The sequence below is a fragment of the Schistocerca piceifrons genome, chromosome X (assembly GCF_021461385.2).
Source record: "Schistocerca piceifrons isolate TAMUIC-IGC-003096 chromosome X, iqSchPice1.1, whole genome shotgun sequence".
NCBI lineage: Eukaryota > Metazoa > Arthropoda > Insecta > Orthoptera > Acrididae > Schistocerca > Schistocerca piceifrons.
The window spans coordinates 812366003-812391269 of NC_060149.1; the positions used below are offsets into that span (position 1 = coordinate 812366003).

General features: G+C 38.1%; 1 protein-coding gene across 1 annotated transcript in view; it reads left to right on the forward strand.

Annotated features, from left to right (window-relative positions):
• The window catches only part of LOC124721365 (zinc transporter foi), a 155752-nt gene that overhangs the window by 75144 nt on the left and 55341 nt on the right, over positions 1 to 25267 (forward strand). The window contains exons 7-8 of the mRNA XM_047246299.1: positions 2516 to 2695; positions 22781 to 22907. Coding sequence (XP_047102255.1) covers positions 2516 to 2695; positions 22781 to 22907 — 307 coding nt within the window. The remainder of the gene's footprint in view (positions 1 to 2515; positions 2696 to 22780; positions 22908 to 25267) is intronic.

Consider the following 25267-nt stretch of genomic DNA (forward strand, 5'->3'; position numbering starts at 1 on the left):
GAATTATATGCTTCTTTAAATCAACAGATATGATTACTGTTGTAAGTTTTCCAAATTTGAAAGATACTTCTAAAGTTTAGGATTTGTTCTGTTGCATGGTATTCTCCACATAAGAGGTCTGTTTGTTTTTCTGATCTATTAAGTAGGGCTTTAGAAAGGATTTTATAGCTAACTGAAAGTAAGCAAATTCTTCTGTAATTGTGTGTATATGATTGAACTAATGCACATTGCAATGCTTCAGGGATTTTCTCACTACATCTGCTGTCTTGTGAAGTTTCTTGAAGAATATGAGCCAGTTTGCTGCCACCTATTTCTGACATTTCATCAATTATTCTGTATTCCCCCTGTGCCTCATTGTTCTTCAAGTTGTATATTATTTGTTTGATTTCTTTCATTGTGGATGGTGAGGGACATAATAGGATTGTCCAAAGTGCTAAATTCTTAAAACTTGAGATGATGAATGAGAAACAAGCCTACAACTTCTTATGGGCTGTTTGATTCATCTTAATGGATGTGTTGTGGGAACAAAAAGATCATCCATGCCTTTGGCAAAAGTAAGTGGACTGTCACATGTTTATGGACAACTAGAATCTGTGTGTTAACATCTGAATTAAGAAGCATTGTACTGTTAGTAATGGTGATAAAACTGAGAAGCAGAAGAAAAATAAAGGCAAGATAGATAAAGGTAATGTCGCTTACTGACTAAACTCTAACAGATACAACAGTATGAAGTAGGATAGATCGTTACTTACCATATAGAGGTGGTGATGAGTGAGATACAGGCACATTGAAAGAAGCCAGCTTGATGATAACAGCTCTTCAACTAAGTCATTTGATGAAGACCCCCCCCCCCCCCCACACACACACACACACACACACACACACACACACACACACACACACACACACAGAGTGAGTTGGTGTTGTTTCTAGGCCTTAGCACCAAATAGCTGATAATATCAGCCAGTCTTCTTTTAATTTGCTTGTCTGCCACTTGATGCCTCCATTATGTGGTGAGCAGTAATCTATTCTTTCATATTGTATTCCATCCCAGATTTTCCATTGATACGTCTAGTGGAAATATACATCCAGTCAGAAATTATGCACTGTATTCCACATAATGAGGTTTGTGGAAGAAGGAAGATGTGAATACAAGTTCAAACTTTGATTTTTAAGCTGTTCAAACCGATAATTGTGTGATAGTAATTTTTTTTTTTTTTTTTTTTTTTTTTGTTCTGCTTCTTAATAATTTTCTCGTGGAGAGAAGTTAACAGTGATGCAAGAAATAAGGAAAAGCTTAGTAATTCATTCCATCCAGAAGATGCTGTATTCCTCTATTCCAATTTTTTCCTTTAGCCACGATAAACACTGTCACAATAATTCCGTTCACACTAACAAATGCTGAGGGCTGCTATATGCCTGTGAAACATTCATAGCATGCTCACGACTTCATTTTTTTTAGTTTTCTTCTTCTTCTTCTTCTTCTTCTTCTTCCAGTGTCATGGCTCATTCAGTTGCAGTCAGAATATTGATAAATCGTTTTTGTTTATTCAACAGTTCCTATAGTCAAAAATGCTTTCTTGAAATCATTATATGATGTTGCCTTACGCTGCAGTAACAGCCTCTTCGTATGACTGAATGAAAGTAAGACTTTGAATGTGTCATAACATAACAGGAGTGTAAATTCATTATTATAAGTTACTGAATTATTGTTATGAGCAATTTGCTGACCAATGAAATCTGTAACATGTTCTGGGTATTGACGTGTAGAGAGAGGCCAGCCCAGAACAGTAACTGCCTATATAGCTTATAAGTTAATTCTTGAAAGTTTTTTTGCATATATTGATGATCGGTTCCTGGGATTACCTGTGACAGTTGTTTGTTGTACCAGACTGTGTGAACTGAAAAATGTATTCTGAGAGATGGTGTTCATCTATATAGTGTGCTGGCCCAACTATCACTCAAGTTCATATTGATGGGGCATACTATGTCTAGTGTATTCCACATATCCATCAGAGTATTAGCATTGTGCCTCTTAAGGACTACACTTTAACGATGAACAAATTAAGATCAAGAAAGCTGTCCATTCACTAATTTCAGATTCTGTAACTTAATTGTTCTACCATATAACATAAGTGACACAAAGAAATTACTTGTGCAACATTTACTGCTGACAGGAAACACTACATTATTTTTAAGCGCCAGTCCACAGCTCTTTATATACACACATAACTATTCAGATGTGCTGTTCAACTTGCTACTCATATGCTGTGCACAGTAATTCTAATCACTTAAAATGTCTCATCTTGCTTTTAATATACTGTAAGTTTAGTGTCATTAGCATGCTTTCTTCATGGTGCTGCTGTTTACATGCGCAATCAAACATACTTATGGAAAAACAAATGTATTGTTCTAGTGTGCTGTGGTTTTACTCTTTGTGGACACATTTCTTCTTCTGTTGCTGATTTAGGTGATTTGATACAGGAATTACAAATATCACTTGTTTTTATTCCAGGCTATTGCTGGAGAACATGATGATGATGAAAGTGAGCATCATTCTGAACATGACCATCATTCTGAAGATATGGTCTTAAAGGGCCTGGTTGCAGTTTTGGGAATTATCTTATTTTTTTTCACTGAAAAGTTCCTTACTGTTGTCGCAGAATATCACAAACGACGACAGAAAAAGAGGGAGGTAAATCGCATGCTAAAGCAGTTTAAGTCAATGATTTTATACTTAATTTTATAGTGAAAACTCAATTGTTGTGCCATTTTCATGGTGTCATTTATGAATCATAAGCACACGCGAATATCAACAAAGTTTCATTTCAGTTTCTTAGTTGTTATGGGTAAAAAGAGCAAAGCAACGGGATTCATGTTTGTGCCTTTTTGTCCAGAAGCAGATAAAAGCACAACATTAGTAGCTCTCATATCTGGAACAGTTTCCTGTCTTGGAATCAGACTGAAAGGGGATGGAGGGGCCCTTATTATTGCGAACAAATGTCAACAATGTGAACATTGCCCAGTGTTCATTGGTAAAGAATAAAGTTTGACTTATTGGGGGTTGTCAGCTCTGTGAAGGTGGTGAAGATCATTGTAAACATCATCAGTTCAACCTGTGGTTCTTTCAACATGTCCATTGACAATTCCTTCCCTCATTGTTGTTGAATTGAGGCAGTGCTTGTATCTTTGAATGCTCCATAGTAACCAACTGAGCTATGTAACACTCTTAATTGTAGCTATGGAGCTTTGATGCAAGAACATAATACAGGGTGGGGTAAATAAAAGTGGCCTCGAGAACAGTGTTCCAGGGTACAAAGAAACACAGCAGAGGAAAGGAAATACGGTACTAACCTGAATATAGCAGATTTTAAAAGTGACTACCATTCAATCTCTTGACGCTTTTGGACCCTGGTCAACAAATTGCTGAAGGCGGATCGAAGCTGGACTGCTGGAATTGGGGACTCATCCAGAATGTTTTGGCGCAGTTCTTGAAGACTATGAGGATTGTTGAAATACACATTAGACTTGAGGGCTTCCCACACAAAGTAATAGCACATTGACAGACCAGATGACCAGCTAGGGCCAAGACCAGGCCGACCTCTGCTAATAACTCTTGTCGGGTGTGAATATTGTGTAAATGTGCTCCAAGGTTCAGCCAGCTGTATGGACAGTTGCTCCATCCTGTTGGAAGTAACTATATGTCTTTTCCTCCTCCATTAATGCTGCCACACACGGTTTCAAAATGTTGGCAGTGTAACTTGGCAAAGTCCGGGCCACTTTTGTTTGCCCTACCCTCCATGTTGAGATCCTATTCAGGTACAGAAAGAATACAATCTGAATGGTTTCCTAAGGTTGGAAACTTGATGGGGATCTCTGGTAATCTAAAAAAACTCATTTTAATTTAACATTTATTCACCCATTTTATCTGATCACTTATCAACACAAGGTATGTCTGCATACACTGAACTCATTGCTGAACTGCTGAAAATTGGTGATAGATTACACCATAATTGTCATGTTACATTTGGGAAAGGTAGTCAGGCAGTGTGAAATAGGCACTCACCAACAGAATTAAATACCACATTACGTAGTTAACAAATGTACACAGTGTATTCAGGTTGTTTGCCTAGCTTGTAAGCTGGTCACTGCATGTATACACCCTTCTAAAATTGTGTAACTATTGGCCCAGTTTACACTCCAGGTTTAATGCTATTTAGGTGAACATTCACTCATTTTTTTCAATGTTAAACATGGTTGTAAATGTCAGTTCATAGTCCAGGTGTCTTCCATGCAGTATGACATTAGATTTATGTTGAAGGTAGCAAAATCCTGGAATAGTGTTAAGGGCCTATAACTCATTAAGGTGGAGAGAGAATAGAAAACCTCACAGACACCTATGTTTTCATAAAAATATATACACAATGAGCTTCTTGAATCAATCCAGTAGCTCTCTTCCCCATTCTTTTTGCAGTGCCATGTCAAAGCATGCATTATGCATTATGACCTGAGGTATGTGCCTAAGAACACGGAGAAAATGGCAAGTTTTGGCAAAAAGATTCTCTCTCATTAATCTTAGTCTACTTTCTGGCATTTGTAGATACTCATGAGTGAGTGATTTTTATCTTCTTTATTTTGTGGCCTTCAGCATATATTATGTCACAGTAGGACATGATGCAGAGAACTGGAAAACAGTGCATTGCTTGATATTTTACTTTATTATTTTTACTTCATACTAAATACATACTCTTATTACATACATATTTTACTTCATTTCGTACCCCATGATGTTTCCCCAGTGCCAGAAACAGGAACACTAAAACTGGAGTCCAGCAAGGGAACTAAATGAGATATAGTCCATTAACTATATTTACACATTGTAATAGCATTTAGGATTTGGTGGAAACATTACGACAGTTGATGGTTTTTCCTGTGTTGCGGACCACAGTCATAATATACTTTTTAAATGAATTCATTGTGACCATTTGACTGTAAGTTTTATTATTTATTTTGCTATTACAATTCCAGCTGTAGAGACTTTTTCAAGTGCAAGGCTGAAAAGACAGTAAATATCACACGTCTGAATTATATGTAATTGTCAAAATGTTACCAAATGTCTGAATATGTGTACTAGTTCTCTCATCATAAGAGCCAAGTGCCAATTAAAAAGAACACACATTTAACGTACTTTGCTGGGATACTGCTTGCTGACACAGTGTTACGGAAAACACAAATCCTGTTTAAATATGAACTAACAATTAGTTTTTGTTTGGACATGGTTCTTGCTTACCATACCTGCATTATCGCAGCACAGTACTGTGGTGTCACCGCAAGACACCACACTTGCTAGGTGGTAGCCTTTAAATCAGCCGCGGTCTGTTAGTATACGTTGGACCTGCGTGTCGCCACTATCAGTGATTGCAGACCAAGCGCCGCCACACGGCAGGTCTAGAGAGACTTCCTAGCACTCGCCCCAGTTGTACAACCGACTTTGCTAGCAATGGTTCACTGACAAAATACGCTCTCATTTGCCGAGACGATAGTTAGCATAGCCTTCAGCTACGTCATTTGCTACGACCTAGCAAGGCGCCATTACCAGTTAATATTGGTATTATGAATCATGTACAGTCAAGAGCGACGCTCATCATTAATGGATTAAAGTTAAGTATTCCACCAGCTACGTCCGTTTTTCTAAATTCTAATTTCCTTGAACTGTTCCAGACCTCACGCCAGCCTGCGTGAGCTAAAACGCGTGCCTTTCGGCTTCCTCTAGTAACACGGTGTTGGCTCTCCTGCCAACCCACAACAAGTACATTAAAAGTGTGTCTGCCATACCTAATGTTAGCTGCAATCTCTATTTTTAATTTACATTCAGAGCTTATGATGAGACAACTGATTGAAGACATGTAGTTCATACATATCTGATACTTGATGTTTTTTTCACCTTTGTACTTGATAGCAGCTCAAAAGCCAAAATCTGGATAGTGAAATAAACAAACAATAAAAACTTGTAGTCAAATGGTGGCAATGATTTCATTTAAAAAATCACTACAGCAATCTACTGTGCCACAGTAGAATACATCTTCAAATAGACAGAGATGGCCTGCCTCTTGAAAGAATAATCAGTGTCCATCTGCAGTCAAAGGAGGAAAGCACTGTCACAGCATTCCCGAAGTAATCCATTTTAGTGAACCACACACTCTTCATTGGAATAAACACATGTACAGTAAGCTATTTTTTAAAAAGGATAGGAGAGTGTAAAATTCTAGATTGTTTAATTTTCCCTATCTTCTATACACTTAAGCAAATAAAGGATTTCTTGGGAAAAATTAGATGTATACAGGGTGTTCAAGAAGGAAAAGTCAATACTCTGGTACATGGAAAGGGGGAAGAGGGACCACATGGACACATGCTGTATTTCAAATGACATCCAGAGTAAATGCTTTAAAATTTTTATTGTAATCATAAGATGATTTTAATTTGTGATTTATTTTTGCACTAGTTTTTTATTGTATACATCTCCAAGTTTGAATTTACCACAGTTCATAATAGGTATTCAGCAATTCAGAGCTGGCTTTAAACAGTTCACAAGTAATCTTCCAGATGTCCACCGTCAACTTAAATGCATTTTTATACTCCGCAGTTCAATTTAGTGCACATCTACATGTCTTTGTGTGGCTGACATTGCATGTTATAGGTCCAGGAAGTTTACCTTGGGTATTCACCTTTTCTGTTTGTGTTCCTGTCTTCAGCCAATCCCGTTAACAGAAATCTGTGTTATGCCTGCAGATCTGAATAGCCAGATTATGCTGCAAGAATGTTGCATTCTATGGGGCTAATGGTATGTCCTCTAACAGTTTATCTCAAATAATTAACAAATTATGATGCAAAGGTACATGGAGCCCTGAAGACACTGGAGCAGGTACAGAGGCATCACAGCAAAAAGTTTCTCATCTGTTCATACTCTTTGTCCTACAAGCAGTACAAAAAGTGTATCCTGTAGAAAAATTATTCAGACCATCCACGGTACCTCACAGTGGATGAAAAACCAAGGAAAGGACATGGTCTTTTGCTGGGTATGCGAAAAGGTCAGGATATGGGGTATGACACAGCTGACAAAGCAGCCAAAGAGATGATATTGTAATTTAATGTGCTGTTTCTCAGCATGCTGTCATCTCATTGTTTGACTGAAGAGTCATGTGTCAGCCAACCACACCAATGCAAGAAATTTATGCGCACCATGTTCAGAATAGGGCACTGTCCATTGATGTACAGTTTTCTCCTTTATTGGAAAGGTGCACCAATATGTGAAGTTTGTAGGGTATCACTTTTGGTACAGTATGTTTTAACTACATGCGTTTTATATGCTGTCATAGGGGCAACTCTGTTTGGCTGGAGGCCTGTGTTCCACCCTCACTGACACCAGTATAACACATTTTACAATTCTGTGAAATGTCAGGCCTCATCCCTGAAGTGTTGAGGAGAGAGGTTAATGCACTCTGAGTGGATAGCTCAACCAGGCAGTTTAGCATACTTATTCATTGATTTTACATGTCATGTGTACTGTATTGATATATTCATCAAAATAACTCTTATGCTCAACATCCAGCAAGTTAGCAGGAAGCAAACCCCCAACCCCCCCCCCTGCCACCCACCGCAATTACAAAATAATGGTGACTGTACAAGGTAGCTGCCGTGCGCGCTAGCCACAGATGTGAACAAGGGCATTATGTTTAAAACAAGTAATATGTGGAACACAACATGAAGCTGTCAATAAACATTTATTAAAAGCATTTATGGAGAATGAAATATTCAACTTTGAGTGTTGACTGATGTGTGTCACTGTAGCTGATGTCCTAACACCAGTCTAACCTAATACAGAGAAAGTGAACTAGCTAATCCATAGAAGTTAAAGTTTTGACTACTGTATGTAACTGTTTATAAGTCTGGCTCTGTCTATGACTATCAGTTGACACTTGGCATTTACTGCCCAATGGATCACTTGTTTATAGCAGCTTAAGGCTGCATTTGAAGGTAGTGTCAGTTGGAATGGGAAACTGGAACTATCGCATGCAAACTGTACAGGTACCAGACAAACTGATGAACCACAACTGGCACTGTCAGAGTGCATCCACACATCTTCATTTACCCACAAGGAGCAGAATATTTTAGCATCTGTGATCTCAGTGGCGAAAGTAGAAAGTAGTTCTCGGTATTGACACTCCCTGTTGTGGCTGACCGAGCTAGCTATGCCTGGATATGACTCTGAAGGTTTCAAGATGGAAGCATAAAATGGTTCCAGATTATGATTACCGTCAAGGCGACAATAGATTGGAACTCGTTGTGGTGCCACTGGTGCTGTGCATGGATGCTGGCACTTTCTATAGGTATCGTATCTACCAATACAACTGCAGACTGCTGTTGTTAATTTCTCCAAAATACAGAGTCTGTGAATGCATCACCGGATACATGACATATTAAAGAAACTGACTTGGGAATTTATTTTCATGGCACCATGTGGGTTGCCCTATGAATCTTGTTGATTATTACTCATGTTATGGATACTAATGTGGGTGTATATGGCATGTGAATTCATCAGGAAATGGCATTAAAGGAACTACATCAGAATTAATATTTAATCTGTGGTAGTAATGAAATCCTGTTTCTGCTGTGAATATGTTGATATGCTGTAGGTGAAATGGCTAAAAGCTTCTGCATGTAATTTTTGCGTATCAGTGAACATAATCGTGGAATGTAGCACATGCTAGATGTAAAATTATACTGAGTAGCATTAATAATGTGTTGTATTCCTTGTACAGCTTGTGTGTTAAAATCACTGGAATAAACATTGCATTCTGGAATTTGGTGTGCTGGAAAGCAAAGCCAATAGCCATTGTGATTACATAATCTATAAAAGAACCATATCTTCATATTCTGCAAATTTACCAACTCAGTGATGTTGGAGGAGCAGTATGCTATGGATGTGTTCTCTGGTTCTACCAGAAAATGTAATACATTGTGACATCAGGCAATTAGTTGTTCCTTAGTAGCATGCTTGGTTATTTTTGATGTATGTGGTAAGGTAATATTATTTATTTCGTTGCTGTTTGCAAGACTCATTACTGATGAGTTGCACTTTGTCTCGCCTTTAAATAGTTATGTCATGCTTTTTCATAGCTTCACTCTGATTTGTTTTGTTAATGAGCAACATTGTCACGATCTTTTAGTATGTATTATCTCTTGAAAAAGACCATACACACAAAAAGTTGCAGTTTGCAACACAAATCGCATTTCTTATCTCACACTGTGACTAACTAACTTCTATTGTATCACAGTACATCATGCCACAGTTTATAACAATAACACTTTTTAGTCCTAATATCACTGTACCTGTGATGGACACAGAACTGATAGTGACTCCTTCAGCTCACATGCCTCATGATATGTGGAGATAAACTGAATGTCATTTCCTTACTCTGGTTGTATTCTAGAATAGTACTCAACAATATACCAGACACTATATATTTGGCCCTAGAGAAAGCTTGAGGGATGTTCTTAATCATTTTTCAGTGGGTGGGGGTGGGGATGGGAAAGGGGGGGGGGGGGAGAGAGAGAGAGAGAGAGAGAGAGAGAGAGAGAGAGAGAGAGAGAGAGAGACAAAACACTCCCAGCATTTATATTATTTCACTAGAATGAATTAGTAATGTTGTAATTACATTTAATCCTTGACGTGCAGCCTCAGTCAACATTCACCATTATATGCTGAAAAAATGTGAAAACATATGCAAACATCTCATATATTTGAGGAGACTTCAGAAAGTACTATACATTGTTATATCAGATGAACTAACTTTTCTTGAATGCTGCACTGCACTTCAAAAGTGACAAGAGTACAGCACACTGTTTTTCTACATAGTCACCAAGTCTTTGTTACCAACAATTTGAACGTTCTGCCAATTGTTCAATCACTCAAATAGAAATCTGCTCCTTGGTGTCAGTCATTTGAGAACCACTGTGTGAATGTCTTCATCTTTGGGATGCCAGTTTCCCACAGTCATTCTGTCAGCTTGTCAAGATAATGAAAATCACGTGATGCAAGATCTGGAATTCCTTATCCATGTCACTTATTCCTGTTTGATATTTGTTAACTTGTTGGCACTGTTTCACTGTGCACTTGGTCCATCAATTGCCAGAACTTCATTTTGAATCTGCGTGCGATTAAAACATTATGCCCACAAGACTCATACTGTCCAGTGTACTTCAACTGTGGGAGTAAGTTCCCAGGTGCCATGACATTTCATTTGCTCAGTGTAATGCACATGTTACTCATACTACAGTAGAACCGTGCCTGCAAGAAACGCAGAACACACATGATCTGACAATGCACCAGTCTTGTTGTGCATAATTGTCTTAGCATTGTATGGCATGAGTAACGTATATTGGCTCATTTTTTTTATCTTCTGGTTGAAACTTTGAGGTTTGCCGATGACATTGTAATTCTGTCAGAGACAGCAAAGGACTTGGAAGAGCAGTTGAACGGAATGGATAGTGTCATGAAAGGAGGGTATAAGATGAACATCAACAAAAACAAAACGAGGATAATGGAATGTAGTCGAATTAAGTCGGGTGATGTTGAGGGTATTAGATTAGGAAATGAGACACTTAAAGTAGTAAAGGAGTTTTGCTATTTGGGGATGCAAAATAACTGATGATGGTCGAAGTAGAGGGGATATAAAATGTAGACTGGCAATGGGAAGGAAAGTGTTTCTGAAGAAGAGAAATTTGTTAACATCGGGTAGAGATTTAAGTATGAGGAAGTCGTTTCTGAAAGTATTTGTATGGAGTGTAGCCATGTATGGAAGTGAAACATGGACGATAAATAGTTTAGACAAGAAGAGAATAGAAGCTTTCGAAATGTGGTGCTACAGAAGAATGCTGAAGATTAGATGGGTAGATCACATAACTAATGAGGAGGTGTTGAATAGGATTGGGGAGGAGAGAAGTTTGTGGCACAACTTGACTAGAAGAAGGGATCGGTTGGTAGGACATGTTCTGAGGCATCAAGGGATCACCAATTTAGTATTGGAGGGCAGTGTGGAGGGTAAAAATCGTAGAGGGATACCAAGAGACGAATACACTAAGCAGATTCAGGAGGATGTAGGTTGCAGTAGGTACTGGGAGATGAAGAAGCTTGCACAGGATAGAGTAGCATCGAGAGCTGCATCAAACCAGTCTCAAGACTGAAGACCACAACAACAACAACAACAACAACAACAACAGAAACTGGTTGTTAATTGCTTCATGGAGGCAGGCTACTCTATTTCTCTGTTGTTCTAATTCTTGTGAGTTACTAAACATGTTCAAAGTTATCATCCCTAAACTGAAGTCTTTCTTTGGAATTATGTGTGAAGTAGTGTAGGAAAATGTATAGAGCATATTTCCAAAAAAACCATGATCCAAAAAAAATGTATAATTCAACAAGTTTTAACTGATGAACATACTGAGCTACCAAGATTTGTCTGTAACATTAGAATAAATAAGTTCTACAAAAACAGATTTAAATCCCTTTGTGGTAGAAAGAAGTTTCAGTCACTATAAAATATATTCTGTGTGTGACCACGTATTTTGGAACATGACCTGCGACAGAAGGGAAATAAAAGGTGCAGTCAAATGAAATTGAGACAGATGGAAATAAAGTAAGTAAACTGTTTATTACTTCAAAAGTAGCAGTTAGTACAGTTATCCCACTGTGAAACAAGACAATCAGTGCCTTTACTTCTGCAGCATACTCTAAATAACCTTGGCAACATGTGGGCAGGCCCACATGTTGCCAATGTTGTTTAGAATCCATGTGATTCCATATTTTTGGAGTCCTGAAGAAAGGCATTTGTAGCCGTCAATTAGCTTTGGACAAAGAGATGTATGTGTGGGTACAATCGTGGTTCTGTAGGCAACCTCAGACATCTTTCCATGAAGGCATTGACTGTATTGTCTCGGGATAAATGTACTAAAAGTTATTGCAATTACTTTTGTAATAACAAACAGTTTGATTACTATGTTTCCATCTGTCTCATTTTCATTTGGCTGCTGTTTCTATAAAACTAAATGTGAGTACGGTACCTTTCAGTAAAATGGACTGTGAAAGATTTTGATATATTTAGTTGGGTTTGTTAGGAAGTGAATCATTCAGTGCATAAAATTGATGTTAAGAGTTAGCTCTGATACTGAAGCTATGGAAATTAACATTTATACATTTTTGGAAGGTGACTGTCAACAGCCGTCAGGTAATGTATAAAACACATGTTTGATCATCAGCTGTTGTTACTTTAAACCAAAATATCAACCTGTTTCAGTCATTGACCATCTTCACTGATACTATCCAAACATACAAATAATTATATGTAGTATATAGGAAATGTCAACTGTTCTTTTCAAAGAAGTACAAAGTATACATGAATACTTACAGGGTTAAAATGGTTTAAGCCACCACATTGCATTTGTCATTACTTATATAATGTGTAAAGCATGTCATGAATACAATATAAGACACAGGGCTTTTCGAAGCAGACATCCTAATACTAGGGCAAAATATTGAGGAGTTGCTCAAAGACCTTTACAAAGTATTTTCATCATACAGTATAAAAATATCTCAATAACAAGTTACTTGTTAATGTAGAGGACTGGACTACCTTTAATAAACATCTTTGGTACAGTTTCATATGTAAACAGAAAACAAAGTTGCTATCTCCAAATGTCGATGTTACATTACAAGGTATAAAACACTATAAAACCCTAACGTTACACAGTATCATATTCATTACATACACTTGATGAAATGTATATAAACAAACATAAATTATATCATAAACGTAATGGAAATTGCTTCTGTACCATTGAAACTAGCTACAATAGTATTCTGATACGCGTTGAAATGTCACTTAGCATTCATATGCAACTAAGTTATAGTACTCAACAATTACTGTCAAATATTGACTATATTTAAAGGAAAACGTGTAAATAAAGTTTGATTACAGTGCATAATCAGAAGCCTAGTATGTCAGTAATGCTAGTTATCATACAGAAGAGAGGGGGATAAGTAATCATAGCATAACAAACCATGTGCGCAAATTTGGGTTTCAGAAATATTGACAGCACATGTATATAATAGTGGCAGTGATGAGTAATATTCTTTAACTACTGTAAAACTGTAGCAAATAATTATTTAAGGCTCAGCCATTAAGTATATATTTTGAGATGCATATAGAAAAAATCGTCACATAACCAAGGCAAGTGATTGCTAAACAAAATATGTACTTGCATATGTATAGACTTAAAAACGTTGAATGGAATGTAGACCTCAGGCTACAGGTGACTTACCTAATATATCAATATGTGATGGTTATGTACATAACAGCATAGGACAATAAACAGTTTTAAGTAAAAGACAAATATATAATCTGTTTCTCATTAAAATGAGAACCTCATCTTGAGATTAAGAACATACGTCAGGAAGGCAATGTATTGACCAGAAGTCCATGTCAAATATAATAAAAGTTAAAAATAGAATTGCAGAGTGTTTAACATAATCAACAACAGTATTTCAACAGTACTGCAAAAAAAACTTAGCTGCAAAAAAGTCACCAGGCGCGGTGGCCGAGTGGTTCTAGGCGCTTCAGTCCGGAACCACGCGACTGCTATGGTCGCAGGTTCGAATCCTGTCTCAGGCATGGATTTGTGTGATGTCCTTAGGTTAGTTAGGTTTAAGTAGTTCTAAGTTCTAGGGGGCTGATGACCTCAGATGTTAAGTCCCATAGTGCTCAGAGCAAAAACGTCAGTCTATGACAGACCAGGTGTTTACAAAATTAACTGTAAACCATGCAAAAAGTTTTACATAGGCCAAACTGGAGGAGTGGGACTAAAGACAAGGAGCTTGAACACACACAATAAAATAACACTTCGGCTCTTGGCTTCCGTCTTAAAGCTTGTAACCACACAATAGTTACCATTGATGTGAATATGAAAATAGTATATCAAGCAAAAAAAGGTGTTAAGTGTGAACCATCTGGAGGAAACTGAAATCTTTTGTAACTTTGAAGAGAAAGAAAAAATAAATAAAATAAAATAAAATAAAAATAAAAAAAAAACCTCCCAGCGATGATCTCAGTGAACAAAAAGATTTGAAAAATAAACCTTTCTTAGAGAATTTTTCTGATGTCTTTCACTTACCTGATTCTAATCCATAACTTGTCTCATTGAATTCTACCATTATTCCTCTCACCCCTTCCCCGTCCCCATCCCATTAGGGCTGTCTTCATGATAAACCTTATAGCTTAGTTTTATGATATGAAGACATTGCCTTATGTACGTGTTAAAAGTTTTCTCTAGCGTTTTAATGTCAACATGTAATGCTAATGACATTTTTATTGCACACAGTTGTCTTGTACCATCTGTGAGGTTTCTTCATTATGCAGCTGCCGTACAGGTGGATTGTGTTATGGTTTGTTATCCACACCCTGTGTATTACTGTTGTTATTCATACACATTTATAAAATGTTTGTAACTTCTCTCCTGTTCTTATAAACTGAGCATATTAAACACTCTGCAATTCTGTTTAACTTTTTTTATATTTGACATGGACTTCTGGTCAATAAGTTGCCTTCCTGACGTATGTTCTTATTCCCAAGATGAGGTTCTCATTTTAATAAGCAACAGGTCATATATTTGTTTTTTTATTTAAAACTGTTTATTGTACTATGCTGTTATGTACATAACCATCATGTATTGATATATTAGATAAGTCACCTGTAGCCTGAGGTCTACATTCCATTTAATGTTTTTAAGTGTATACATATGCAAGTGCATATTTTCTTTAGCAATCACTTGCCTTTATTATGTGAAGATTTTTTTCTATATGCATCTCAAAATATACAGGGTGGTCCATTGATCGTAACCAGGCCAAATATCTCATGAAAATAAGTGTCAAACGAAAAAATTACAAAGAACAAAACTTGTCTATCTTGAAGGGGGAAACCAGATGGTGTTACGGTTGGGCTGCTCGATGGCGCTGCCATATGTCAAACGGATATCAACTGTGTTTTTTTAAACAGGAACCCCCATTTTTATTACATATTCGTGTAGTACGTAAAGAAATCTGAATGTTTTAGTTGGACCACTTTTTTCGCTTTGTGATAGGTGGCACTGTAGTAGTCGCAAACATGTGGCTCACAATTTTAGATCAACAATTGGTATCAGGTAGGTTTTTTAAATTAAAATACAGAACGTAGGTACGTTCGAACATTTTATTCCGTTTGTTCCAATGTGATCCATATACCTTTGTGATCTTATCATTTCTGAGAACACATGCTGTTACAGCACGATTACCTGTAAATACCACATTAATGCAATAAATGCCCAAAATGATGTTTTTCAGCCTCAATGCATTTGGCAATACGTGTAACGACATTCCTCTCAATAGTGAGTAGTTCGCCTTCCGTAATGTTCGCACATGCATTGACAATGCGCTGACGCATGTTGTCAGGTGATGTCGGTGCATCTCGATAGCACATATTCTTCAACTTTCCCCTCAGAAAGAAATCCTGGGACGTCAGATCCAGTGAACCTGCGGCCCGTGGTACGGTGCTTCGATGACCAATCCACCTGTCATCAAATATGCTATTCAGTATTGCTTCAACCGCGCGCGAGCTATGTGCCGGATATCCATCATGTCGGAAGTACATCGCCATTCTGTCATGCAGTGAAACATCTAGTAGTAACATCGGCAGAACATTACTTAGGAAACCAGCATAAATTGCACCATTTAGATTGCCATAGATAAAATGGAGGCCAATTATCCTTCTTCCCATACTGCCACACCATACATTAACCCACCAAGGTCGCCGATGTTCCACTTGTCGTAGCCATCGTGGATTTTCTGTTGCCCAATAGTGCATATTATGCCGGTTTACGTTACTGCTGTTGGTGAATGACTCTTTGTCGCTAAAAAAATAGAATGCGTGCAAAAAATCTGTCATTCACCCCTAAATTTCTATTTTGCCCAGTGGCAGAACTGTCCATGACATTCAAAGTTGTCGCCATGCAATTCCTGGTGCATAGAAATATGGTACGGGTGCAGTCGATGTTGATGTAGCATTCTCAACACTGACGTTTTTGAGATTCCTGATTCTCGCCCAATTTGTCTGCTACTGATGTGCAGATTAGCCACAACAGCAGCTAAAACACCTACTTGGGCATCGTCATTTGTTGCAGGTCATTGTTGACATTTCACATGTGGCTGAACACTTCCTGTTTCCTTAAATAATGTAACTATCCGGCGAACGGTCCGGACACTTGGATGATGTCGTCGAGGATACCGAGCAGCATACATAGCACACTGCCGTTGGGCATTTTGATCACAATAGCCATACACCAACACGATATCGACCTTTTCCGCAATTGGTAGACGGTCCATTTTAACACGGGTAATGTATCACAAAGCAAATACCGTCCACACAGGCAGAATGTTACGTGGTACCATGTACTTATACGTTTGTGACTATTACAGCGCCATCTATCACAAAGTGAAAAAACTGATCCCACTAAAACATTCATATTTCTGTACGTACTACACGAATATGTAATAAAAATGGTGGTTCCTATTTTTAAAAAAACGCAGTTGATATCCGTTTGACCTATGGCAGCGCCATCTTGCGGGCCAACCATAGCACCATCTGGTTTCCCCCTTCAAGCTAGACGAGTTTCATTCTTTGTAGTTTTTTTGTTTGATGCTTATTTTGTGAGATATTTGGCCCGGTCACCATCAATGGACCACCCTGTATACTTAATGGCTGAGCCTTAAATGATTATTTGCTAACGTTTTATAGTGGTTAAAGAATGCTACTCATCACTGCCACTATTATATACATGTGTTGTCAATATTTCTGAAAGTCAAATTTGCACACATGGTTTGTTATGCTGTGATTACTTATCCCCCTCTCTTCTGTATGATAACTAGCATTACTGACATACTAGGCTTCTGATTATGCACTGTAATCAAACTTTATTTACACATGTTTTCCTTTAAATATAGTCAATTTTTGACAGTAATTGTTGAGTACTATAACTTAGTTGCATATGAATGCTAAGTGACATTTCAACGCGTATCAGAATACTATTGTAGCTAGTTTCAATGGTACAGAAGCAATTTCCATTACATTTATGATATAATTTATGTTTGTTTGTATACATTTCATCAAGTGTATGTAATGAATATGATACTGTGTAACGTTAGGGTTTTATAGTGTTTTATACCTTGTAATGTAACATCGACATTTGGAGATAGCAGCTTTGTTTTCTGTTTGCATATGAAACTGTACCAAAGATGTTTATTAAAGGTAGTCCAGTCCTCTACATTAACAAGTAACTTGTTATTGAGATATTTTTATACTGTATGATGAAAATACTTTTTTAAAGATCTTTGAGCAACTCCTCAATATTTTGCCCTTAGTATTAGGATGTCTGCTTCTAAAAGCCCTGTGTCGTATATTGTATTCATGACATGCTCTACACATTATTTAAGCAATGGCAAATGTAATGTGGTGGCTCAAACCATTTTAACCCTGTAAGTATTCATGTATACTTTGTACTTCTTTGAAAAGAACTGTTGACATTTCTTATATACTACATATAATTATTTGTATCTTTGGATAGTATCAGTGAAGATAGTCCATGACTGAAACAGGTTGATATTTGGGTTTAAAATAACAACAGCTGATGTTCAAATATGCATTTTATACATTTTAGAAAAGATCTTGCAAATAATCATTTGTTTATATTGTGGATAGTTATTTTTACACAAACATTGCTTTTGTATTTCACTGTTTATAGTGACTGATCTGGCCTTGTCACACTAACCAAAATGGCCTTGCTGTGCTGGTACTGCGAACGGCTGAAAGCAATGGGAAACTACAGCCATAATTTTTCCCGAGGGCATGCAGCTTTACTGTATGGTTAAATGATGATGGCGTCCTCTTGGGTAAAATATTCCGGAGGTAAAATAGCCCCCATTCGGATCTGCGGGTGCGGACTACTGAAGAGGATGTCGTTATCAGGAGAAAGAAAACTGACGTTCTACGGATCGGAGCGTGGAATGTCAGATCCCTCAATCAGGGAGGTAGGTTAGAAAATTTAAAAAGGGAAATGGATAGGTTAAAGTTAGATATAGTGGGAATTAGTGAAGTTCGCTGGCAGGAGAAACAAGACTTTTGGTCAGGTGAATACAGGGATATAAATACAAAATCAAATAGGGGTAATGCAGGAATAGGTTTAATAATGAATAAAAAAAATAGGAGTCCGGGTAAGCTACAACAAACAGCATAGTGAACGCATTATTGTGGCCAAGATAGTCATGAAGCCCACGCCTACTACAGTAGTACAAGTTTATATGCCAACTAGCTCTGCAGATAACGAAGAAATTGAAGAAATGTATGATGAAATAAAAGATATTATCCAGATAGTGAAGGGAGACGAAAATTTAATAGTCATGGGTGGCTGGGATTCGGCAGTAGGAAAAGGGAGAGAAGGAAACGTAGTAGGTGAATATGGATTGGGGGGAAGAAATGAAAGAGGAAGCTGCCTGGTAGAATTTTGCACAGAGCACAACTTAATCATAGCTAACACTTGATTCAAGAATCATAAAAGGAGGTTGTATACATAGAAGAAGCCTGGAGATACTGACAGGTTTCAGATAGATTATATAATGGTCAGACAGAGATTTAGGAACCAGGTTTTAAATTGTAAGGCATTTCCATGGGCTGATGTGGACTATGACCACAATCTATTGGTTATGAACTGTAGATTAAAACTGAAGAAACTGCAAAAAGGTGGGAATTTAAGGAGATGGGACCTGGATAAACTGAAAGAACCAGAGGTTGTAGAGAGCTTCAGGGAGAGCATTAGGGAACGATTGACAGGAATGGGGGAAAGAAATACAGAAGAAGAAGAATGGGTAGCTTTGAGGGATGAAGTAGTGAAGGCAGCAGAGGATCAAGTAGGTAAAAAGATGAGGGCTTGAAATATTGAATTTATTTGATGAAAGGAGAAAATATAAAAATGCCATAAATGATGCAGGCAAGAAGGAATAAAAACGTCTCAAAAATGAGATTGACAGGAAGTGCAAAATGGCTAAGCAGGGTTGGCTAGAGGACAAATGTAAGGATGTAGAGGCTTATCTCACTAGGGGTAAGATAGATACTGCCTACAGGAAAATTAAAGAGGACCTTTGGAGAAAAGAGAACCACTTGTATGAATATCAAGAGCTCGGATGGAAACCCAGTTATAAGCAAAGAAGGGAAAGCAGAAAGATGGAAGGAGTATATAGAGGGTCTATACAAGGGCGATGTACTTGAGGACAATATTATGGAAATGGAAGAGGATATAGATGAAGATGAAATGGGAGATATGATACTGCGTGAAGAGTTTGACAGAGCACTGAAAGACCTGAGTCGAAAAAAGGCCCCGGGAGTAGACAACATTCCATTGGTACTACTGACAGCCTTGGGAGAGCCAGTCCTGACAAAACTCTACCATCTGGTGAGCAAGATGTATGAGACAGGCGAAATACCCTCAGACTTCAAGAAGAATATAATAATTCCAATCCCAAAGAAAGCAGGTGCTGACAGATATGAAAATTACCGAACTATCATTTAATAAGTCACGGCTGCAAAATACTAACACTAATTCTTTACAGACGACTAGAAAAACTGGTAGAAGCCGACCTCGGGGAAGATCAGTTTGAATTCCGTAGAAATGTTGGAACACGTGAGGCAATACTGACCCTACGACTTATCTTAGAAGCTAGATTAAGGAAAGGCAAACCTACGTTTCTAGCATTTGTAGACTTAGAGAAAGCTTTTGACAATGTTGACTGGAATACTCTTTCAAATTCTGAAGGTGGCAGGGGTAAAATACAGGGAGCGAAAGGCTATTTACAATTTGTACAGAAACCAGATGGCAGTTATAAGAGTCGAGGGACATGAAAGGGAAGCAGTGGTTGGGAAAGGAGTGAGACAGGGTTGTAGCCTCTCCCCGATGTTATTCAATCTGTATATTGAGCAAGCAGTAAAGGAAACAAAAGAAAAATTCTGAGTAGGTATTAAAAGCCATGGAGAAGAAATAAAAACTTTGAGGTTGCTGTTCATCATTAATTTTACTGACGAGTTGGAGGTGATAGTGCTGACAGAGAAGGCAACAGAACTTGCAAATAAATGTCGATCAGCAGAAAAACCTAAGAAAGTCAGTGATGTGATGTGCAAATTATGAAAGGGAGGTTATACTGAGTGTAACGGGATTAACCTATCTGCCCCAAAGCAGAAGCATCAAAATGCATGCAGGAAATATTTCAGTGATGATATGGGTAAATGTGTTATTAGGCAGCAATACCATCTTCGCAAAAACTTCACAGCTTTTTTCGCATAGAACTGGACTTCGACTGCCAAAGAAACTGTGTAAAAACTGTTCCTTCTATGACATTTAGATCTCAAAGTTGCTGGCCATCATGCATGAACTAGAGGACAATATTGCAAAAAGACCACGCTGTGTTAAATTTCACAAAATAATTAATCACCAGAATTGAAGGAGCCAGTAATTTATGTAGAGAAAACATAGATTCATATGACTAGAAGGTTGAAGCTTCTTATTGCCTAAAATTCAGCTTCCTTTGTCTCTACATATTTTTAAAACACTTTTCTACCCTTTTCTGTATGTCAGTCCAAAATATTTGTACATGGAACTATCACTTGCCTGCATGCACAACAATGGGAAGTGGAGTGATGTTTTTTTTTTTTTTTTTGGCAGTACTATGTAGTAAGGAACGTTGTGGTGAAATGTAAATAATTTAGGAGCGAAGGAGACCATTCACCATGTAGCAGAAGCGTTGAGTCATCTACGCTGTGCAGGCTGGACACACAATCCTGGCAGTGCATCCAGCCCGCACAATGTGTATGACTCAACATTTTTGCTATATAGTTAGTGGACTGCTTCACTCCTAAATTATTTACATTTTGGCAGAACCTTCCTTTGTATGTAGTATTGTCAAACAAAAACATCAATCAATTTGAAACTTCCTGGCAGATTAAAACTGTGTGCCGAACTGAGACTGGAACTTGGGACCTTTGCCTTTTGCAGCTAAGTGCTCTACCATCTGAGTTACCCGAGCATGACTCAGGACCCATCCTCACAGCATTAAGTCTGCCAGTACCTCATCTCCTACCTTGCAGAGCACTTGCCTGCGAAAGGCAAAGGCCTCGAGTTCTAGTCTCGATCCGGCACACAGTTTTAATCTGCCAGGAAGTTTAATATCGGCACACACTCCCCTGCAGAGTGAAAATTTCATTCTGGCTCAATCAATTTCTCATTGTTGGGGATGCAGGCCAGTGATAGGAGGTAAGTTTCTTGTAAACCTCTCCTATATTTTAGATTACTGTACATAAATGGACAAAAAAAATGTTTTAAAAATAGGTAGAGACAAAGAAAGTTGAACTTTCAGCATTCAGAAGAATAAACCTTATCCATTTCATGCCATTGACAATATTTTAGAAGAAAATGGGTCCCCTCATATGGCCACCAAACCATCTGTACATAAATCCTATAGAACTGGTCTAAACTCTTGCAAGGAATAATATCTGGAGTAGTAATCATCAAGCATCTTGTTTTCAAAGCTGACAAAAATAACATTTGATGCTTTTACTGGTAATAAACAACATTGTGTGTTGCCCAACCTGGTATAAGCCCTTTAATGTGACACCTCTTCAGTGACTTACACATCAATTTTGCTGCTTTTGTTTTCAATTAACTTGACATTGGGCTTCACGAGGCTGAATTGACCTCTTTTCGGAGAAAAATTTGAGATGTTCATTGAGAGTTGAACCTGACCTCCACGTCACTAGCTTTGGCTGACCTGTCATCCACAACAGCAGACTGCATACGCTGCTGTGACAGCGTTTGGTAACATTGGAAAGCTGTAACTAAGTAGTATGTCAGTCTAAGAAGAGTGTCAAGACTACTGGAGCAGTAATATTGTAACAGACGAGGAAATTGAGAATTAAGTACACTCACTCAGTGTGGATTTGAGCATAGAGTTGACATTACAGTCCGTGACTGAAATAGCACATGATGATACAACAGGCACAGCTAAGGGAGTTAGCAGTATCACCAGGAAAGTTGGTTTTACCAGTGACATGTCGTGAGCAGCAAAGTTGGGATATACTGTACGTCCTGTTTCTGTCATTGTTGTAAATGGGCACTTCGCTCAGTTATGTGTACAAACAAGTAGTAAGCGACAGTGCTGTGCTAGTGAGAATACTGGAATGTATGCTATTACTACCTCCCTCCTTGCTTCTTTGCTGTAAAGATGATGGTGCCGCCACCCTGATCAGGTCTTCATTCTGCTTCGCCAGGTAGTAAAATTACTACTTTTATATTTATTTGGCTTCCATTTATTGTGTATTTTCTGATGTACATTTGATTATTAAGCTGTGACACTATCTTTTTGACTTTCACCACTGGATCAGTCTTTTATTTTTTAGAGATTTGATACCCATTTTTCAGTTATTGCACAGTCATTATAAATCTGTTTATTTTATGTGCTTGCAGACAATAAACTTTATTGAATCTGTATGCTCTCTGCAACAAACATTTTTCTAAGTTTCCACACCTTTATGTTATGAAGTACATATAAATATTTATTTATTTTGTAGACTTACATCCTCATTATATCACTTCTTAGGCACCTCCAACAGTACGTGTCGTGCAAGATTGTGAGGGAATACGGACACCTTCTGTTGGAGAGAAATTGTGCAAACATAAATATAGCTCATCACCATACTGCTATGACGAAATTACAGAAATGTCAGGTATGTTGTTAACAATTTGTATTTGAATTTGTAATATTTATTTTGGTAGGCGAGGTGAGATTTTTCCTCCAGTGTAAAAACATGTTAGCAATTCATGTTAATATTGACAGTGCAGTTTAACATTAACATAAAAAAAGAAAAGTGTGTTGATGTCTCACCCTAGTTCAAGTTTGCTGATCACATAGTCTGAAAATGTTTTTCTAGTTTTCTCTACTCCTATGTAGATTTTGGTAACACAGTATCATCACCACAAATGCAAATAAAGTTATCTCTGTCAAGGTTCCCAAAACTATAATGTATTGTTATCTGTAACAACTAGTATAATCAACTCTGAACTCTTTCCATTAGACAAACAAAAATGCTAATGTGTCAGTTACTTTTAATTCAGTCACTCACTCACTTTGAAAATAGCTGTGTGTTTCTTAGTTGAAATATCGGAAACAAAAATACGAGGTGCATTCAAGTTCTAAGGCCTCCGATTTTTTTTCTCCGGACTGGAAAGAGATAGAAACATGCGCATTTGTTTTAAAATGAGGCCGCGTTCATTGTCAATACGTCCCAGAGATGGCAGCACCGTACAGCAGATGGAATTTTTCCGCCAGCGGCGAGAATGAGAACTGTTTTAAATACTTAAAATGGCGACGTTTTCCTTACTTGAACAGCGTGCAATCATTCTTTTTCTGAATTTGCGTGGTGTGAAACCAATTGAAATTCATCGACATGATCGAGAAAGTGGAGAGAATTGTTTTGGGGGATCGCTGAATGACTGTTGAACAGATCGCCTCCAGAGTTGGCATTTCTGTGGGTTCTGTGCACACAATCCTGCATGACGACCTGAAAATGTGAAAAGAGTCATCCAGGTGGGTGCCACGAATGCTGATGGACGACCACATGGCTGCCCGTGTGGCATGTTGCCAAGCAATGTTGACGTGCAATGACAGCATGAATGGGACTTTCTTTTCGTCGGTTGTGACAATGGATGAGACGTGGATGCCATTTTTCAATTCAGAAACAAAGCGCCAGTCAGCTCAATTGAAGCACACAGATTCATCGCCACCAAAAAAATTTCGAGTAACTGCCAGTGGTGAAAAAATGACGGTGTCCATGTTCTGGGACAGTGAGGGCGTAATCCTTACCCATTGCGTTCCAAAGGGCACTACGGTAACAGGTGCATCCTACGAAAATGTTTTGAAGAACAAATTCCTTCCTGCACTGCAACAAAAAGGTCCGGGAAGGGCTGCGCGTGTGCTGTTTCACCAAGACAACGCACCCGCACATCGAGATAACGTTACGCAACAGTTTCTTCGTGATAACAACTTTGAAGTGATTCCTCATGCTCCCTACACATCTGACCTGGCTCCTAGTGACTTTTGGCTTTTTCCAACAATGAAAGACACTCTCCGTGGCCGCACATTCACCAGCCGTGTTGCTATTGCCTCAGCGATTTTCCAGTGGTCAAAACAGACTCCTAAAGAAGCCTTCGCCGCTGCCACGGAATCATGGCGTCAGCGTTGTGAAAAATGTGTACGTCTGCAGGGCGATTACGTCGAGAAGTAACGCCAGTTTCATCGACTTCGGGTGAGTAGTTAATTGGAAAAAAAATCGGAGGCCTTAGAACTTGAATGCACCTCGTATTGTCGTCGCAGATGCACACCCAAAATATGATGAAATAAAAATGCTTGTCAGGTTTTTAACACTTTATTAGCAAATTCGTGTGATTCTTCTACAAATTGTTTGCCCCTCAGTTCTCCTAAATTGATTTCCGAATCTTTCTGTTACTACTCCACATCTTTGTTTTTCCTCCTGTCTTGTTCTTTGTTAGTCATAAAGGACAGTCATGGTTGATGAATTATTGTGAACTTCTCTATATTGTGTACTGCATTTTTGTGTATTGTCAATCTTGACACATAATGTCTTTTACGTGATTTACAAAGAAGTGATATTAGCTGAGAAAGCTTATACTTTGCAAATGCATGCACACTCGCACACTGCTACACATTTTCCAGTAATTGTACGAAGTTCCAACATTATATGTGAAACAGTTTGGTGTATACTTCTTTTTAAGAGAACGGTGTGTGGTGTATATTTATAAATTTTCGCTATATTGGATTAGTTTCCAGTATTGATGAAGGGGGGGGGGGGGAGGAAGATATTCTATTTCACCCATATGAATGAAGCATGTGGGCACCAACACCCACACCCATACCTGCACGAATACTCACATGAACACCTTCACGTGCTTACACCTATGTAGGTGTTACTGTAGATGTGGATGGGCATGTGAATATGTAGACATGTGCTTCATTCAAATCATTCAACTAGAATATTTCCCCTTCCCCCCTCAGTTCATCATTAACCAA